The sequence below is a fragment of the Centroberyx affinis genome, unplaced genomic scaffold (genome assembly GCF_046629955.1).
Source record: "Centroberyx affinis isolate AG114_WGS23_722 - 3 ecotype Tasmania unplaced genomic scaffold, CSIRO-AGI_Caff_v1 ptg004209l_1, whole genome shotgun sequence".
Classification (NCBI taxonomy): domain Eukaryota; kingdom Metazoa; phylum Chordata; class Actinopteri; order Beryciformes; family Berycidae; genus Centroberyx; species Centroberyx affinis.
The window spans coordinates 9,242-30,580 of NW_027281954.1; the positions used below are offsets into that span (position 1 = coordinate 9,242).

Below are 21,339 nucleotides of genomic sequence, written 5' to 3' on the forward strand. Positions count from 1 at the left end.
TTTACTCAGTATTATTGAATTTGCCAGTTCAGGATGTTTACCTTTAGCGCCATTAAATTCCTCGGCCATCAAAATAAAAGTGTAGACATTTTCTTTTTTCAGTCCGGTCAAGGTCAGTTCAGCAGAAATAGAGGAAACCCCATTTGAATGCAGTGGCAGAAAGGAAAATGGCTTTTGCAATAGCTCCAATTCTGAAAATGTTCAGGGCATCCAACACCAATCTGAACTGTAGTGACTGGACATTTTATGCTAATGTGAATGATTTGCCCTATTTGGCCTGCACTATTATGCAGGTTGTATGGTAGGTCGCAGTTACAACAAATCTGTGTGTTTCCATGTCTGGACAAAAATGGGGAGAAACATGGACGCCCATGGTCGGTTGAGAAATCTTGTCCAAATGTTCCTACTTGCAATTCCAACTTGAAGGTCCGATCCATCGCATTTGTCCTAGTAGAAAGTTGGAATCTCTGGAAGTAGTGACCTTTAAGGACTTCCAGTAGGTGAGCAGGTAGGGATTCAGTGCCTTGCTCGAGGACACTTCAGCAGGCTGTACAGGTGTTGAAGGGATTGAACTCGCAACCTTCCAGTTAAAACAAAGTGGTTTCTCCAGACACCAGGCCATCCTGCACCTTTCTAGTCTGGATTCTGCTGGGAAAAAAATGACTTAACTCTGTTGACTCCCCTACTGCATGGGGATGTCACACACACACACACACACACACACACACACACTGGAGCTTTAATTATGAATGATCTCCTGATAGTAGCTGTTCGTGTGTGTGTGTGTGTGTGTGTGTGTGTGTGTGTGTGTGTGTGTGTGTGTGTGTGTGTGTGTGTGTGTGTGTGTGTGTGTGTGTGTTGTGGTCTAGTTCTGTGGACGCCGGGCGGCCCTGTGTGAATATTTAATGAAAACACAGCAGCACTGTGGCATCCAGGCTGTCGAGGTGACGGACAGGCGCTCTGGCCAATGACAGGCCTCCGTGGGCAGAGCGGAGCAGATGGTTGGCTTGTGGCTGACAAAGAGACAGGCCAAACCTTTGTGTGTGCGTGTGTGTGTGTGTGTGTGAACAGATTGCTACAGTTGGATCAGTCTCACTGTAAACACTGTAAAGCAATGCAGCCCACAGCATGAGAGCTGTCTGTTCAATATAGACTTCATTCAGATATCATTAGGAGTCACTGTTCTTTATATCTAGTCTCTGTTCATTTTATCTTGTGAACTGACAGCGTTGGAGAGTGAAATTTCGACGCAGTAAGCAGAAATGGTGTGATTAAGATAATATGGAACAGGAGAGAAGAAGGAGAGAGAAGAGAGAAAGGGGGAAAAAAAGGAAAACTAAGGGTGGAGGAGGAGAAGGGAAATAGAGAGGAGGAAGGAAAAGAGAAAGGGAAGAGGAGAGGGAGGTCTAAGCTCCATAGAGGTCAGAGGAGCATCCTAATCGACCTGAAGGCTGTCACTGGGAGACACACACACACACACACACACACACACAGGAGTTGCTCTGCGTGTCATTATTCCCTCAAGCCTTTGATGGTACCAGATAGCTCATCTTTCTCTCTTTGTCTCTCTCTTTGTTTCTCTAGTTATATAAGAGAAGAAAACAGCAAGGAATTGGACAGATTCAGTCGGATAGGAGTAGCTGTGTCACACACACACACACACACAAAAGCACACACACACTCTTGCAGTTACAGACAGTGTTTACCCCGTGGCATTTTCATAGTACTGGCCCTTTGAGAGTGAGATTGAATCTAATTTCACATGACTCAAGCTGCTGTACCGGCTCTGCTGTGCATCTCAGCTTTATATTCAGATGTGGAATTGAAGGCTACTCAAATGGGATTTTTGTTAACCTTTATTTATCCAAAGATAAGGTTTGCTGAGCTCCATGCTCTTTTCTGCACCGTCCTCCTTCACATTGATACAGTCAAAGCCATTCAAGCCCAGTTCAACCACAGTCTTCTACTGCTGGACACTGAGCAGAGCCACTGGAGCAGGTGGGAGAAGTGCCTTGGTCAAGGGAATCGTGACTCACGGTTCATTCTAGCGTCACTGGAATATTTGTTCCATGTTCCATGAAATGAAGCTTATTTTACTGTTGACCTCATCGAGTCACTCTGGATAAGACAGGCAGCTAAATGACTAAAATGTACAATGTAAACGTGTTAATATTACTGTTAGTAGTAGTAGTAGTAGTAGTAGTAGTAGTAGTAGTGGTAAGAGTAGTAGTAGTAGTACTAGTATTAGTAGTAGTAGTAGCAGCAGCAGTAGTAGTAGTAGTTGCAATAGGGGTAGTAGTAGTAGTAGCTGTAACAGTAGTAGCAGTAGCAGTAGTAGAAGTAGTAGTAGTAATAATAGCAGTAGTAGTAATAGTAGCAGTAGTAGTGGTAACAGCAGTAGTAGTGGCAATAGTAGTAGTAATAGCAGTTGTAGTAGCAGTAGTAGTAGTAGTAGTATAAAAATGGAAAAACATTGCAATGGCGGCAATAGTGTTACAATATTTTTGTTTTGTCTTTGCTCCTCCAACACAAACACATTCTACCACTGTGCTCATTGTCTGTCTGCATAAGCATCAGATAAATGACTCAACATAAAACATGAACTATCCCACACCCTCCTCCTCCTGATCCTTAACTGCCGTGGCGTCCAGCTACCTGACCAACGGCCTGACGTCTCTGGAGCGTTTCCCCATCAGCTTTAAGACCCAGTTCTCGGGTCACTGCTTCCACCACGTGGTTCTGGGCGTCTACTGCAACGGACGCTACGGCTCGCTGGGCATGAGCCGCCGCCAGGACCTGATGGACAAACCGCTCACACACCGCACACTGGGAGAACTGGTGGCCGAGTTCGAGAGCTCCTACAAGAGATACCAGCACACTCTGAAGAAGGTAAGAGAGGGAACGAGGGAGGGAGGGAGGGAGGGAAGGGGAGATAGAGAGTTTGGTAGCTCCTACAAGAGATACCACCACATACAGGATGGAGGAAGTAGGGAGGAATAGAGGGAGGAAAAGGAAGTGTAGAGATGGGTTATGGAGGGAGGAAGGGTGGACGGAAGAGTTGGAAGTAAGGAGAAATGGAGGATAGAGAGAGGGGTGGAAGGGATGGATGGAAGAAGGTAGGAAGGAGCGAAGGAAGGAGTGAGGGGGTGTAGGAAAGGAGGATGGGATGGAGTGAGGGAGGGAGGGTGTAGGATGAGGGAGGGAGAGGAAGAATGATTAACAGAGGGAGGGATGGATGGAGGAAGAGGGGGAGGGATGAAGAAAGAAAGTAAGAAACAAACAAAAAGAGAAAGACAACCTTTCCCTTTTCCTCTGTCTCTCTGATTTACCACATGTAGGCCAAAAAAGACACTCTCTTGCTATGTCCCTTCTCTCTTCTCTCTCTCTCTCTCTCCCCCTCTTCTCCCTCTCTTTCTCACTCCATCTTCCCTCCTCTTCTCTCTTTATATCTGTCCATCTTCCTCATCTTTCTTCATCTACCTATGTCCCTCCTCTCTCTCTCCTACTCACATTCTCTCCTTTAATCTGTCCATGATCCCTTCCATTCCTCCCTCTCTTCCTCTCTGTCTCTCTTTCCGTCTCTCTCTCCCTCATTCTGTCTTTCCTTCTCTCTCTTTCTCTCTTGCACGTTCTTTTACTTTATTCCTCTTCCCAATCCATCTCTCTCTCACTCTCTCTCGCTCTGATTTCACATGTAAGCCAATGGAAAGAAAGAAAGCAACAAACAAAAAAACAAACAAAGAAGGAAAGAATTGACTCTCTCTCTCTCTCTCTCTCTCTCATCTTTTTATTCATAAGTGTTTCATTCCTCACATTTCCTCTGTTCCATTCTGTTAGCACAGGGCGTGGTTTGTTACTGCGTGTTTAGATCACAGTGTGTACTCATAGAGTCAGTAAGGGGTGCGTTTGATTTCGACCCCTGCTCCTCCCAGGTGAAGATTGGCCTCTACGTGCCTCACGACCCACACGTCTTCCAGCCAATCGAGTGGAAGCACCTGGTGCTGAACGCCGCCCGGCTGGGAGCCCAGGAGATGAGGAAGGAGCTGGAGAAACACGGCCGGGACATGAGGATGAAGGTACGCATGGACACACACACACACACACACATACACACACACACGCATTCCAGGGTTCGATATGAGTTGGTAAAGGCTGATAGCGGGTATCTGTGGGTCTTTAAAAAGTCTGAAAACGAATTAAAATAAATGACCAAAACTTATGGCCTTAAAAAGTATTAAAATATCTTAAATCCAGTTATTTGAGCTTTTTTTTTAAAATGTTTTTTCACCATGTAGTGACCGGTTTCCTTTTGCTTCAATGCTGCTGTATTGTGTTGTGAATACGTTGGTTTTTGTTTTTTTGGACTAAACAACGGAAACACCTTTAACGTATTCTTCTTTCATGAGACGAGAAATGGATTTCGTTTCCTGTTGGCTGAACTTGAAATGGAATATAAACTGTCAGGAATTATTTAGGGCATGATGGGGAAAGGAAGGAATGTGTGTGCGTGTGTGTGCGTGTGTGTGTGTGTGTGTGTGTGCGTGTGTGTGTAGGTGTGTGTGTGTGTGTGTGCAGAGAGAGAGAGAGAGAGAGAGATGTGGAATTTTTGAGGTTGAATGTTTATTAGCCCCTTGGGGTTTTATTTGCAATTGTCTGTATTTTTCTTTTCTTTCTGCATTTTAGCATTTTTCTACATGCATTTAAATAAACAAAGATTGTCTGTGTGTGTGTGTGTGTGTGTGTGTGTGTGTGTGTGTGTGTGTGTGTGTGTGTGTGTGTTTGTGCATGTGTGTTTGTGTGTGTGATGCTGGTGGTGGAGGGTGGGATATGGGCTGGACAGCACATCAGCAAGATATGTAGGTCACTGTGTTTGCAGCTGTCACACACACACACACACACATGCAAGCATGCACATGCACATGCAAACACACATGCACTCACACACACACACACACACACACACACACACACATAGTTAGACTCTGGTCAGCTCTGCTGTGGTTTAGGGGACTTTGGTGTCGTCTGTGTTGTACTCCAAAGAATGTCAGTTTATTATAAATAGATTTCAGTGTGTGCGTTTGTGTGTGTGTGTGTGTGTGTGTGTGTGTGTGTGCGTGTGTTTGTGTGTGTGTGTGTGTGTGTGACAGAGAGTTTGGAGTCTGAAGAACAAACATTAACACTCTACTAGACTGTTTTATATACTGTAGAATTAGATATGAAATTCAAAGTTTCAGTTCGGGTTTCTTAACAAGAGTTCACAAACACACACACACACACACACACACACAAACACACACACACACACACACACACACACAAACACACACACACACACACACTGACCCATATACTGTATCTATTAGAACGACATGACTAACATGACCAGCTGTGGAACATGAGCCTCATCCTGTGTTTTGCTTCGTGCAGGAAACCACCGCCGTGTGTGTGTGTGTGTGTGTGTGTGTGCATTGCGTGTGCGTGTGCGTGTGCGTGCGTGTGCGTGTGCGTGTGTGTGTGCGTGTGTGTGTGTGTGTGTACCTCCTGATTCAGATACACCGTCTCCTCACCCTCTTCAGTTTCCTTCTCACACTGAGTTCCTAATGATAGCTTCAAATTGCTATTTTCCACACACTGAGTCACATACACATACAGTACATCGTTCGCCCTCTCTCTCACATGCACACATGCACTGTCTCATGCACACTCCCAAACACCCATCACACACACACACACACACACACACACACACTAAATACTTTATTTGCATCCACTGACTTGAATTGTATTTTCTGCTGGTATTTCTTATCACAGCAGTTCAGTATGGTTCAAGGAGATTTAAGAAGTCAAAATTCATCTTAAGACACACACACACACACACAGACAGACACACACACACACACACACACACACACACACATAAACAGCGGGATTGTTTTCTTGAAGTCCTCTTTATCATCTCTGTACTCGGTGCCCTGAAGCTAAATAACAGCAGTGGTTGTTGGCATCACGCTGGCTTAATTAATTTTCTGTACATTGAGACGCCTGAAGGTGTTCAGCTACACTTTGTGAGGATACAGCCGGGTGTAAATGGAAAGACAGCTTGCATACTTAGCCAGACCACCCTGGGTAAATGGTTAAAGGAAAACATAACAAGTTTTTGGGAGATTGGAGACGTCAGACACCAGAAACATCCATGTGTCCCCGGTAGGTCATTGGCTTTGGTCCATGCTAACACTTTAGCATTCAGTATGAGTGACAGTAGGCTCCACGCTAACACTTTAACATACACTGTGTTGAGTGACAGTAGGCTCCACGCTAACACTTTAACATACACTGTGTTGAGTGACAGTAGGCTCCACGCTAACACTTTAACATACACTGTGTTGAGTGACAGTAGGCTCCACGCTAACACTTTCCCTGTTTCCATAGTTAGTGATGGTGGTGGCTGATGGGCGACTGTACAGCTACAAATCACTGCGCAGCGGATGAATATGTGCCTGCTCACCTGAAATAGTTCCCAAAATAAACCTGGCTACATCAGTTAAAGTTAAATTGTATTGATATTATTTCGTTTATAAAATGTATGAATCTGCAGGCCATATAATACAAATCACTAACAACTTTTTATTACTAAAAGGTCAGTCTTCTTAGTTTGGATAAAGCTAGTAGCCTACTATCACTCAACATAGTGTATGCTAAATGTTAGCATGGCGCACCAGAGTGAATGATCTACTGGGGACACATGTATGATTTTGGTGTCTATGTGCTGATCTCTTCACGGGTAAATCTCCCCAAAACTTGGTGTATCCCTTTAAAAGAAAACGGTAATACGTGTCGATGGTCAGATGATTATCAGATGATTTGAGGAGAAAAAAAAGGAAGAGAAAGAAAGAAAGAGGAAGAAGATAAGAGGAATGGGATAAAATGATAATCACCCTTATCACTCATGATTATTAGTCTTGAAGATTCAGGGAACTTAATCATTTTACTTCTTCTTCAGTCATTTTACTATTCTACTTCTATCTTATATCAACATCTTGATTATTTTCAACTGTAGCCAAGATTATCGATTAAATGAAAAGTCAATAATGCTGATATGCCAATAATATACCATTATTAACTGTAATTAACACACACACACACACACATATACGTATATAATATTAGCCATAAATGAGTATCAGTGGTTGTTACACACATTATTTTTCGGTTTCACTCATCGTAAGTCACTAAGTCACTATGTATTGGAAAATATTGTAAATGATGATGTGTTTGTTTGTTTGTTTGTTTGTTAGATCCTGAAATCATCCAGTGCCCAGTCGCCAATCAAGGAGCGGAGCCGGGGGAAATCCTTATCGCCACGGAGACGACAGACCAGCCCCCAGCGACGCTACACACACCGCCGAGACAAATCGTACGTACTCTCCATTCTGCAGTGTGTGTGTGTGTGTGTGTGTGTGTGTGTGTGTGTGTGTGTCTCAGGACGGGAAGCTAACTTTTTTCATGAACCAGTTACAGTGGCCGGTCCCAAAATTTACCAAAATGACCACCCAGCCGTCACTATTGTTCTCTCCACCTCTACATACTGAGTGCAACAAGTTCACATCTGTTCTCTGGGGGGTTTCGAAAGGCATTGTGGGAAATGTAGGGAATCAGTAACTGAAGTAGAAGTTGAGGGAAAGTGGGTTCACAAAGAAAACGCTTCATCACAAAATAACTCCTGGAACACTTTGAACATCACAGATTAATGAAATATAACAGTGGAACAATAATCCGAGGGCAGATTTGCCTTTTTTCATGAAAATGTTACATAGTGGACCTTTAAAAAGTTTAATGAAATACTATTACTTCTGATTTTACGATTAGGTCAATTTGTGCTTTTTGACTTTCCTCCCCCTCCTTTTCCTCTCTCTCTCTTCCTGACTGTGGTTTCCAGGTCAAGGAGAGTTGAGGCTGTCACTGATGCGTGTGCTGTGCATATTTGCGTGTGTGTGTGTGTGTGTGTGACATTAAAATTTGCCTCCAAAGAATACGCTGTTCTGACATCTTGATGTTAACAAGCTAGTGTGTGTGTGTGTGTGTGTGTGTGTGTTGAGCTTGAGGAAATGCAGCAACAGCACCAGAGCTCACATGTGCTAATCTCGACCTACAGCTGACACTGAAGAGCTTGTGTGATGTGTGTGTGTGTGTGTGTGTGTGTGTGTGTGTGTGTGTGTGTGTGTACCACTGTCGCTCAGCAGTAAAGTGCTAGTGTCTCTCTTCCTGTCAAAGATGCAGGATGTAAGGCCACTGATGGTCGTACAAGTTAAGCGCTTTTCCTGATACAGTATGGGAGAGAAGGTCACACCCAGAGGCGGGCTTAGTGTTTTGGGGGCCCTAAACCAGTGGTTCTCAACATGGTGTCCGGGGACCACCAGGGGTCCTTTAGTGACTTCCAGGGGGTCCCCAGCAAATTGATGAATTGTTAAACTTTACCATTATTTAAGTTAACACAATTAGAGAATGTAGAAGAATGACTGTTTTGACCATAGTTTCACTGTTATCTCTCTACCTACAATACATAGTCAGGGAATTCTGGACAAAATCATATCTGACAATAAAAATATTCTCAGATTTGAGTTTGAGAGACAAAATGTTATCAAATGGGGGTCCTTGGCCCTTAGGGGTCTGAAAAAGGTTGAGAATCACTGTTCTAGACAACAGCAAGCATGGGGCCCCCTGAAACCCCAAACTTCACCCTTTCTTCTTTTTTAAATACTATTTTTTTTGGCATTTTGCCTTTATTGGACAGTACACAGTAGAGAGAGACAGGAAAGACAGGGAGGGAGAAAGAGAGGGGGATGACATGTGAGAAAGGTCCCAGGCTGGATTTGAACCCAGGATGTCACGGCTACATGATATACGCCTTAACCAACTGAGCCACCAGGCCGCCCCCAATCCATCCTTTCTATACATTAGCTTCAAGTTGGGGCAGAGTAAAGTATGCATGCAAGTGTTGGTGTTCCACGGCAAGAGTTGTGCGCCGACAAAAACACTGGAGCTGATCTCTCCTGAGTGAGAAAAGTCTAACATGTGTCACTCACCACGTTTTGATACTGGTCATCATCTTCGTGATTACCACTATTTCTACTGTTTACTTGCCCTTGGCTCTGAGCATCAGTTGGCATGGCAACACACTCACCATCATTGCTGGTGCCAGCGGTGGAGCCAACGCTTGCTTCACTTGAGCTCATCGAGCTTGGAGGTAGTGATAATACTGCTAGCAGCAAACACTAGCAGCAGTTGATTCTCTGATGAAAAAAAGCTTTCAAAGATATTGAACTAGAAGGTAAGTGGAATAGCCTACTACAACTGTGTTTCAGTAAGTACGTTTTAAAGTTAAAGGATAAGGCTGGTGTTTTTTAATGCATTGCTTTCTGTCAACAAATCCTATGAAAATAACAAAATCAGCAATGATTTTGTTTTGCCAACAAGTCTCGTCCATTTAGCCGGTGCCCAATGCAGCCATGTCCCAGCAGCCATAGAACTCCATTGTATTAAAAACAACGATTAAAAACATGTCACAGAGCCATGCTGCTGCTCTGGGCAGCATATTCGCGATGCACCGGGCCAGCCGACTTTTTCCTCAAACAACTTAATAAGCCGGCTGTAAACACGTTTGCCATCTCAGGAAAGTAGTTCCGTAGCACCGAAAATCGTCCCCGGCGTAATGAAGAATTTGTTCCCATTTGAATTTGATTTGGTAATAACAACAGCCTGACTTTTCGTGGTAACAGTTAGCGATTTTTAAAATTGAAACTATGTCTTTGTGAGCTGTATTTCAAGGTTGTTTGCTTACAATTGGAGCCAATGACTTCCGGGTCGACGGCTAAAAACGGTACGTGAGAAGTCAGAAAGTAACGGGAGTAGAGCAAACGCATTGTTGATTTTGTTATTTTCATAGGATTTGTTGATGGTAAGCAATGCATTAAAAAACACCAGCCTTATCCTTTAATACTTGTTCTATTCTTGTCCAATTTGGGGCCCTCTGGCTGCCAGGGCCAAGGTAGTCACCTACTATGGAGTCCAAATAGAGTGGCATTTGTTTGTGGACAGGAAAATACATTTGTGATTGTATATTTATGAGTTGTGATATACATTTGAGAAACTTTGAGAAATGGTTAAAAGCAATGACGTGGAATTGTTCATGCCTTCAAACTCATTTGAAATAGTCAAATGTCATGGTTTCCTGTAGACTTTGCTTTTGGTGACAGTTAGCCTTTTCACTTGTACTTAGTCAATACATTTGAGTTATGTTTCTAGCATATCAAACATTGCAATATCAAGGAATTGTCTGCTATGGTATTTGAAACAAAATGACATGAAATTCAGTTTTGGAATGAATATTGCATTCCTTAGGTTTGTATTCATGTCAGAAACTTGTTTCCATTGATTTCCCCCCAGTAGCATTTTCAACCTGAAGTGAAGGCACTGTCAAGTAGGAAGCTAGTTTCCATTTTTTCCACATTTTGTAACCACAAAGTCAAGGTTGTGCACTCATGTGAGACAAATCTAAAGAATCAAGTCTGTGGCTGTTTGAGGGGTGTATATGTGCAACATGATTTTATTATAGCCCTTATGCCAGAAGCATATTTTTGTGCAGAGGATGTGCTTGTTTTACATCCTCATGTTGAGGCAGTGTCCACTATGAGATTCTGCGTACCATCTGCCAAGAACACTGAAAATTGTGATACCATCCCAACTTGCTGGACTAGGGATTTACCATATTAGTTGGTAGGTCAAACAGCAGGAAAGGAGACAGTCAATTGCAGCCAAACTATGCCAGGGCATAGGAATAACAGAAGTAAGTGAGGTCCCACACCCAGGTAGAAACAAAGTAATTTTATTTTTACTAAGAGACCATATCCAAATGAGTTGAAGTTATCTTCTCCCAGCAGTTGAAGGCAGCGTTTGAAGCACCTCCCAAGGGTGTATGGTCTGAAATGACAAGAGCAGTTAGTGGGTTTTAATTTACTAGAATCTGCATGCCAGATACATAGTGGAGAACCAGATCAATATTCAGGCTATTCTCCACTTCAGAATGATGAGTTTCCAATAGTATTCTTACCCTTCATTCCTCTGCCATCCCAGAAATCCCCTGGCTGGGCCCGTTTGCCAACCCACTCCCTTTACCATCATAATTAAGGTGGGCTCCACTCATTCCAAACCTGGAAGAGACCACAATACCATGTGAACATGCCGTTTCTTGAACAGGTATAGAGACATTGACCTGAAGACAAACATGTCAAATCAAAGACAAAGAATTAACCCACCTATTTGCAATCACTTTGCTGGCTGCACCTTCAGTCTGGGCAGAAGGTGAATAAGAACCAAAATTGTTGCTGGAGGTGGGCTGGTAGCTAGGCACCTGGGGCTGCTTGGGCTGGTAGCTAGGCACCTGGGGCTGCTTGGGCTGGCAGCTAGGCACCTGGGGCTGCTTGGACTGCTGGGGCTGGTAGCTGGGCACCTGGGGCTGCTTGGGCTGGTAGCTGGGCACCTGGGGCTGGTAGGGCTGGTAGCTGGGCACCTGGGGCTGGTAGCTAGGCACCTGAGGCTGGTAGCTAGGCACCTGAGGCTGCTGGGGCTGGTAGCTAGGCACCTGAGGCTGGTGTTTGTAAGTAGCAACACTTCCACCTTGGTTGTAGCCACTCTCCCAACTAGGATAAGAACCCGTGTGGTCAGAGTAACCAAAGCTTTGAAGGGAACCCATTCCACCATTAGCAGACGAGCCACCACTCCCCAAACTGGGCTTGGCAACAGCCATGTAGTCATTAGAACTACTCAGAAAATCGCTTTGGCTGTAACTATTGATAGAACCTGAATTTGAGCCATAACTACTAGTAAGTGCCTGGAAGCTGCTTAAGGATTCATCAGAGCCGTTGTCATCAGGCTGGTATCCCAAGTTTAGTGGATTTTCTTTGGCACCAGGCTTTTCAGAGTAGGACTCAAACCCACCATGGTAAGCTGCAAGTTACAGGCACAAAATATTACTGTGAAATTTCATTCATATTTTGTCTTGCATCTCCATATTTGGTATTATTTCACAACCCTGGGACAAAGCCAAAAACTTGAGGAGCATGGTTGTCAATGTAAAAGTCAGTTTCTCAATTTGTTGGAGTTGGATTTTTTGAGATGTGATGTTATTAAACATGAACAATTGTAAATTAATGTTAAAAAATTACCACCTGCTTGATGTCCAACAGCTAACAAAGACAGCAGCAGCACCCTAGACAAGACACTGACATTTAGACCAAATAACCTCAGTCACTTCAGAAAAACATTCTAGTCATTTTCACATGAAGCATATAACGAGTCTCTGACAATGACTGTAGAACAAATCCCATGGCTTCAGCCAGAGCTATGATCAGCTGCAAGCCCAAAAGTCTCTATCTGTCTCCTCCTGACCGACACAACCACACTGGCTCACAACCACACTGGCTCACAACCACACTGGCTCAGAATGACAGCAAACTCTGGTAGAGTTATTTTAACCTGTTTTGACAGCCAATCACTGCTCTCTCTTTCTAATGGGGTGATTGGAAACAGGTGAAAGTATAGGGGCTGGATTACAGTTTTTTCTGATTGCTTAGGCACTATCTTTGAAACTACAGGCTATTTTTGCAAAACTCTACACACTAACCACAAAACCTTACACCAAACCAGCAAAACATTATACATCTCTTGCAAAAGCAAACAATTCATGCAAAACTCTTCAAACTCTATTAAAAAAAATGTTTTTGCATCAATACAGTACATACAAACCATCATTTGAATAAGCACACAAAGCACCAAGTACGCACTGATAGTATAAAAGAAAAACACTTGTGGCTTTTGCTTTTTCTGTGTGCAGGGCATAGCAGTTTGCGATAAAGTTTTGTCATACATGTAGTAAACACACATACACACAAGTATCCAAATGTGTAAAGTATGGATGTGTATTCCGAACATAACACACTATCAATACAAATAAGGGGGAGAAGTTTTTTTTTTTTTTTCTTTCTCAAAATGTTCTACAGTGACACTCCTCAAACAACAAAAGTGCAGTAGAAGAAAACAAAAACATTTGTGCTAGAAAAAAAAGAACAGAAAAAAATAGGCTAAATATAGCCTTCTTTGTGGGTCTGGCCATGTTTACAGTGTTGCTAGAAGTGTGTTACGTATTACAGTAAATTGCAAACTGAGTTTAAAGCAGTGAGTTGTGTTTACAGTTTTGCAAAAAGTGTGTTATAAAATTACAAACTGAGTGTAAAGCAGAGAACGTGCATTCAGTTTGGCACACTTGGTAAATGCATTGGCTACAAGTGTTAATGGTTTCAGAGATAGTGCTTCAAGAATCACTGTTAGTGTTTAAGCATTCAGGAAAAACTGTAATGGTCATAGGTGTTCAGTGAGAGGAAATTATTTCCATTTCATAGTTTCTCACACATTTGGTGTGTGTAATTATTTTATTTGTCAAACAGCCACAGTAGCCATGATCACTGCATTCATGCCCTATGACTGAAAGCATTTACAGTTTTTTCTGAATGCTTAAACACTAACAGTGATTCTTGAAGCACTATCTCTGAAGCCATTAACACTTGTAGCCAATGCATTTACCAAGTGTGCCAAACTGAACGCACGTTCTCTGCTTTACACTGTTTGTAATTTTATAACACACTTTGGTAACACTTTATAATAACCATCATTAATAAATGGTAAATTGATAGTTAATTAAACTTTAGTTAATAGTTATTTTACTGTTAACAAACAATGAAATGATCATTAATAATGTTTACTAATTATTAGTAATGCTATAATTTATGTTATTTTATCATTAGTTTGTGTAATATAAAATAATTTGTTTATAAATTATATATTGTATCATAGCTGATAAGAGACGGTAAAAAGGGTAAAAAGCTATGATACAATATATAATTTATAAACAAATTATTTTATATTACACAAACTAATGATAAAATAACATAAATTATAGCATTACTAATAATTAGTAAACATTATTAATGTTCATTTCATTGTTTGTTAACAGTAAAATAACTATTAACTAAAGTTTAATTAACTATCAATTTACCATTTATTAATGATGGTTATTATAAAGTGTTACCCACACTTTTTGCAAAACTGTAAACACAACTCACTGCTTTAGTTTGCAATTACTACTCAGTTTGCAATTTACTGTAATACGTAACACACTTCTAGCAACACTGTAAACTTATGGCCAGACCCACACAAATGTTTTTTGTTTTCTTCTACTGCGCTTTTGTTGTTTGAGGAGTGTTACTGTAGAACATTATGAGAAAAAAAAATAATGTAAATAACCTTTTCCCCTTATTTGTATTGATAGTGTGTTATGTTCAGAATACACATTTGGATACCTGTGTGTATGTGTGTTTACTACATGTATGACAAAACTTTATTGCAAACTGCTATGCCCTGCACACAGAAAAAGCAAAAGCCACAAGTGTTTTCATTTATACTATCAGTGCATAGTTGGTGCTTCGTGTGCTTATTCAAATGATGGCTTGTGTGAACTGTATTGACACAAAAACACACTTTTTAAAAGAGTTTGAAGAGTTTTGCAAGAATGTTTGCTTTTGCAAGAGATGTAGAATGTTTTGCTGGTTTGGTGTAAGGTTTTTGTGGTTAGTGTGTAGAGTTTTGCAAAATAGCCTGTAGTTTCAACGATAGTGCCTAAGCAATCAGAAAAACTGTAATATCATGAAAATACATCACTCATGGTTGTAAACGTGTGCATAATTTTAGGACCCTGCTCATTGCTATAGTTACTAGGCTAGTGGACTGTTGTCAGTTGAATAGATGCAAATGTACCAATAAAATAGGGCCACAATGTTCGATAATAATCTAAAGTACAATTATGTAATCTTGGACCAGCAGTAGTTGGCCTTTTTAACTAATAACAATACATACACATCTCTTTTGGGACTGGCCAAAACTACAGGGATTTTGCAAAATCAGAGACTGATTAAAGTAGGTTGCATCGCTTCCTGCCTTTTTGTTGATATCTGTGGCTGATGGCAGCAATGTAGCAATACATTTTTTACCACCTGGAGCCCTGGCAACTGTTCATTTTCAGTGGCGTCCTCAAAACCTCAAAAAGATTTTCAGTGTATAAATCCCTCAAGTAGGTTTGTTTTCTTTTTACCTGCTAAATTCCTGACCAATGAACGAAAACACATTTATAAGCACATGGCTTCTGTTTACCAGTTGTCCTCAGCTTGGTGTGGAGCAGTGTGAGAGGGAATTGGACCAATTGCAAAAAGTAAACAGTATATTAAGCAAACAGACTATTGGGTGAGAGAGAACCTTAAAACTTTCATTGAAACCCAGACTAATGAAAGTCTTTTAGGAGGGTTAGCAGCTCCCTAAGACAGGGTGACCCACCATGCTGACTCAATGGGAAAACTCTGACACACACACTCACACATAGGCGAAACAAACTCTTATGCAAGTACACAAATACTCCCCCAACCCACCCCTCTCTCTCTCTCTTTCTCTCTCACACACACACACACACACACATCACTGAATAATTAGACAGTTGAGCCTGCTAGAGTTTCTCATAGTAAGGGTCAATGCGGTGCCACGTCAAATGGCAGTGCAGAGAATGTCACTAATTCTAGTGCAAAGTGTGTGTGTGTGTGTGTGTGTGTGTGTGTGTGTGTGTGTGTGTGTGTGTGTGTGTGTTTGTGTGTGTGTGTGTGTGTGTGGTGACTCTGCAGTGCGACTGGGCTGCAGCTGTTGTCCAAGTCAGATTGTGTTACAGCCCGCCACACAGCTGACAGCACAGATAAACACACACTCAGCCTCCTGTATGTTCATGTTTGTTTGTGTGTGTGTGTGTGTGTGTGTGTGTGTGTGTGTGTGTGTGTGTGTTCAGATTATCAGCAACACATAAATAATGAGTATTTGACATTCCAAGTATCTTTTGGCTGGACTCACCCACCCAACTACAAACAGTATCAAATTGATATAGTTGAATTTTAAAAGTCAGCAACACAGTGATTAACACTCTCATTTATGTTTTCGCTGGCATTAGATTTGCATTAGTGTGTGTTGGGTCTGGCCACTACTAGCCATTCAAGTTTATTGAGCATCAGTTAATAAAATGTGAATGTAATGTAAATAGCTGCAACATTTCCTGACTCTGTCAAGACTTGAATTCAAAGATGAAAGACTCTGTACTTCACATTGCTTTTTTTCTCTCTTACCTAAATCAGGTAGTTTTTGATTGCTATTGGCACTTCCATATCACAAAGTATGAATACAGATTACAGCTATAGATTTAGGTAAAAATACAGAAGATGAAAGGGGAAACAGAGTTCTCTGGGGAAGTCAAGGAATATCAGGGACTTTTACAAATGGGTCTCTTTACAGGAATATAGCAGAATGTGTTTTATAACTTAGTTCAAACATTCATTGCATTAGCTGATGGTTTTCAGCTCAACTTGAGTGGAAACCAGACTGAAAAACATCAAACAAGGAAGTAAGACAATTTTTTCAGTCATGTAAGCACTCTGACTTCGCTATGGAATGGTATGGTGGAAACCCTGCTCATTACATTTGACCAAATCGCCCCCTTGTGTTGGGTAATACAACATCACCTCTAACAACAGCAGGCTAATGGGACGGCTGACCCTGCTGGCCTGGATATCACCGCTGTCACTTGAAAATCTTGTAACTCCAATTTTGTTGGATCTTCATGTTTCCACGTCAGTTGAAGGATAACATTAGTCCTCTGTGGGTTGAGAAAAGTCTGATCTCTTGGGTTTATGAAACCTTCTCAAAAACTCTAAAATACATTCAATGCAAAAATAAGGCTATTTCTTAGTTTCTGAAAAGTTACATTTTGGAGATACAAGGTTCAGAGAGCTATGATCTCCATATTTGCTCCTGCACTAGATTATACATACATAAGTCCCAGGTGGTATGAAGGTTGGTTATGGGCCAAGGAAGAACTAATTAACGTTTCATGTTGATTGGCCAAAAGGGGGTGTGGGCGTGGCATATCACCAAAGGTGCATAACTGCCTTGTGGGGTTGGGCGACCTTGGCGGAGGTCTGTGCTCTGAGCACATTTTCTAGTTAAATCTAGAGCAATCAAGGAGTTAGAGATAAGAGAAGGATGTTTAATAAGCTTTGAGACAACTGAATGTCGAGGGTGCAAAAAATCAAAAAAAGCCATTTCGTAACCACAAAGTCAAAAGCTTGTGCACTCATGAGACAAACCTGAAGAACCCAAGTCTGTGGCTCTGTTGTGCACTTGCAGAGTTTTATTGTAGCCCTTATGCCGGAAGCATATTCTTGTGCAGAGGATGTGCTCGTTTTACAGCTTCCTCATGTTATGAATGCAGCGTCCACTATGAGCTTCTGCGTACCATCTGCCCAGAACAAAATTCTGATACCATCCCAACTTCCTGGACTAGGAATTTACCATATTAGGTGGTTGGTCAAACACTCTGGAATGGAGAATGTCAAATGTCAATTTCAGACCAGCTATGCCAGGGCATAGGAATAGCTGTAAGTGAGGTCCCACACCCAGGTAGAAACAAAGTCATTTTATTTTTACTCCGAGATCAAACAAGGTGAAATTCATCTTCTCCCATCAGTTGAAGGCAGCGTTTGAAGCACCTCCCAAGGTGTATGGTCTGAAATGAAAAGGGCAGTGGTTTTTAAATTGACTAGAATCTGCATGCCAGAAACATAGTGGAGAACCAGATGAATATGCAGGCAGTTCTCCACTTCAGAATCATTAGAGTTTCCAATAATATTCTTAACCTTCATTCCTGTCCTGCCATCCCAGAAATCCTCTGGCCGGGCCCGTTTGCCAACCCACTCTGGGGTGATTGGAAAGTAAAGGGGCTGGATTAAAGGTCATAGGTGTTCAGTGAGAGGAAGTTCTTTCCATTTCATAGTTTCTCACACAACATTTGGTGTGTGTGTGTGTGCACCAAAAATACATCACTCATGGTCTTAAGCGTGTGCATAATTTTAGGACCCTGCTCACTGTATAAGCTCAGAGACAACTAAAATGTGGATTGAGCAAAAGTGTTTTTCTTTTCTTTTTTTTATCAATATCCACCGAATTTCCCTTCAGGGATTAATAAAGTTCATGGTAATTTTAATCTTCATCCTAAAAGTTTATCGTTTCATTAGTTCAGAGTAACAATTTAAAAGAGCAGAGACACTAAAACAGCCCATTACCTAACGACTTGAATGGAATGCTTAAATAGCTGTATCTGTTATAAACTGAGCACTTAGAAACATAACAACATGTTGTCATTTCAGATGACTCCAGTACAGACAGTATAATGGTCTGTTGTCGTATTAAACAGCCTGAACAGACACTTTAACTGCAGAGTGTTATTTTAGCAGTGTGAATAAGACGCTTCAGAAGGCTTTTACCAAGCACCACCTCCACTCTACTGACATAAAATAAAATATAAATGAAATTCAAATGAAATTGAAAAAAGAGAACGTAAAAAAAAAAATCAAAAATATGCTGTCTTTCAGTCTATTTCTCTTTTTCCTGTTTCTATCTGAAAAGAGAGAGGAGAGGACAGGAGAAGAGGATAAGCAAAAGAGGAGAAGAAGAGAGGGAGAAAGAGGGGGGGATGGCATGAGGAGAGAGGGCAAGAAGGAGAGAAAAAGAGTGAAGGAGGGGAGAAGAGAGAAGTAAGGAGAGCTGAAATAACAGGAGAGAAGAAAGAGGAAGGAAAGAGGGAAGCGAAAAGGGAAAAATGAGGAGAGAGGAAAGGGGAAGCAAAGGGGGAGAGGGAAGGCGAAGAAATGACACAACAGAAAAGAAAAGAGCAAAAACACTGGAGGAGAGGAAGAAAAGGGTGAAGAGGGAGAAGACAGGAGAAGAACAAAGAGAAAAGAGGAGAGGGAGAAAGGAAGGAGAGGAGAGGATGATGGGAGAGGAGGAGGAGGAGGAATACGAAGGCTGACGGCGATCCTCACTCTCCAGATCGGCTTTAACAAATAACACTTCTACTTGATCTGTCAGAGAGAGAGAGAGAGGGAGAGAGAAAGAGAGAGAGGGAGGGAGGGAGGGAAAGAGAGAGGAAGGGAGAGAGAGAGAGACACTGAGCTGACAGTCGGATTAAATCTGATGTCTGTCTGGCTTTTAGAACCTCTTACCGCTCAAAGCTAAATCTCTTTCTCTCTCTCTCTTTCCCTTACCATCCATCCTCCTCCTCTTTTCAAATCCATCTCTCTCTCTCTTTCTCTCTCTCCCTGTTTCTCTCTCTTTTACTCTGTCCATCCTCCTCTCTTTCTCAGTCTCCCTCCCTCTCTTTTACTCTACTGTTTTAGTCACTTCAATCGCCCTCTCTCCTCTTACTCTTTCCGTCCTGCTCTCTCTTTCTCAGTCTGTCTCCCTCTCTGTCTCTCTCTTCTTTTCTTTCTCTTACTCTGTCCATCCTCCCCCTTCTCTTTCTCAGTCCGTCTTCCTCTCTAATTCTCTTTTTTTCCCCATGAAATATTTATATTTTGTAGCTGTGTTCGTGTTGCAGGTTCTGTGCGTTCTCTCATGTTTGATTCCACAAAAGTTTGGAAAAGTTTCTTTGCTCTTTTCAGCTGTGAGAAGGTTCTGGTCTGGTCTGGTCTGGTCTGGTCTGGTAGCTTGTTGGTTGAGACAGGAGGTTTATACTGGTTATACTAGTGATATCCTAGCTTAGGTCTCCTGTATCTGCAGTACTAATGGAGGATAGAAGCAGGATAAATGCATAATGACTTCTGTGGCTACCAGGGTTGACAAATACTCAAATTGCGATTATTTTGTTGAATATTGCAATTGCGATATAAACTGCAATACAGTTTACAGACAAAGATTTTTAAATATTTTGGATTTTTCAGCAACCAACAAAACATTTTTAATTCCTCTGTTGTTCCTAGTGTTGTTGCTTAAGATTTGCTCTGTTTGAATGAAATGAAAGTTTTTTAGTTTTTTTTTTACAATGTGCAATGTCATTTATCGATCAGAAATTGGTCTCAGTACCACAGTATCATGTTTAGGATCCATTCTGAGCAGCTACAACTCTGATAAAATTTCAGCCTCTTTCGATTTGGAAATTTAAGTAGTTCATATTGCGCTTTTCTATTTTTTTTTTTATGTAATTGTGCAGCTCTAACTACAACTGCACTCCCACTGTACACTGTGATTTGACCTTGTTTGTCCTCTCTCTCTCTCTGTCTCTCTCTCTCTCCTCTCTCTCTCTCTCTCTCTCTCTCTCTCTCCCTCTCTCTCTGGCAGGCCGGCTTCGGTGGAGAGGAAACCTCCGGAGCTCAGCACCCTCAGCGACGGCTACCAGATCCGCATCTGATCCCCACATCCCCCTCCCAGTCATCCCAGTCCTCCCAGTCCACCCAGTCCACCCAGTCCTCCGTCCGGACCTCCAGAATCTCCACCGGCCACCAGCATTTTTAAGAGAGGAGTCACTGCAACTAGAGCAGCTTGGTTGGATTTTACGCAAACCGGGTGGATGATGCACACCATTTTGTGTCTGTGGAAAAAAAAAACAAAGATGTGTCACAAGCATCGCTGAGCCTGAACAGGAGGGAAGGTCCTGTAGCCGGGACTAAGACAGGAAGAGGCTCTCGGTCGGGTTTCCATGGCTTTACGCTGGGTGGCGTTTCCCCGTTCAGTAGCAGTGAATCCCTCAGACAGCGACCTCGTCATCAGCCACAACAACCAGAGCGTGTCAGCTCTTTGCATTTTCACATTTATACATTTCAGTCATTTATCTGGAGCGACTTCGATGAGTGCAAGAGTACAATAAGTGTCAGTTTCTAGATCTTCAACGTTTCAATCAATCGGCAGTAAGGTGTTCAAGAGTGAGAGCCATAGTGTTAAAGTATCCCTAAATAAAGTATCCCTGAAATAGGAGCCTGGAAGACAAGGTTTTTTATTCATAGAAATTGTTAAACGTATTCCTCTGTTAAATCATGCAGTCTGTAAAGAGAGGCAGAACGTTTAGAGAGCGGTTACCAAGCCACCATGTTGGAAGAGCTACAACAGAAACAGAAAGCGCTTAAAACATTAGCTTCTCTTCCCGTCAAAACAAAGAAAATGAATCATCTCTTTGTGGTTGAAGGCGCTGTAGTCTATAAAATTATCTTCTTTCCCCTTTTACAGCAGAGTTCGAACGCCCGGCCGCCAGCACATAAATCAGCCGTTTGGTTTGTTTTGTTTTGGGATGGAAGAGGCGATAATGTTACAGTCTTTAGTTTTATTGTCAGTCTTCCAACATGGCGGCCTTCATAGAGGCTTGGAGGCTACAGG

The 21,339-nt window shown here is 42.0% G+C and overlaps 1 protein-coding gene across 1 annotated transcript; it reads left to right on the forward strand.

Moving 5' to 3' along the window:
* Window positions 1-2,651: 2,651 nt before the first annotated feature.
* On the forward strand, window positions 2,652-20,380 carry vash2 (vasohibin 2; the record flags this gene model as incomplete). Its single annotated transcript, XM_071543041.1, has 4 exons — window positions 2,652-2,889; window positions 3,933-4,076; window positions 7,296-7,414; window positions 20,311-20,380. Coding segments are annotated over 4 exons (571 nt in total), but the record flags the coding sequence as incomplete, so codon positions are not given.
* Between the last annotated feature and the right edge of the window lie 959 nt (window positions 20,381-21,339).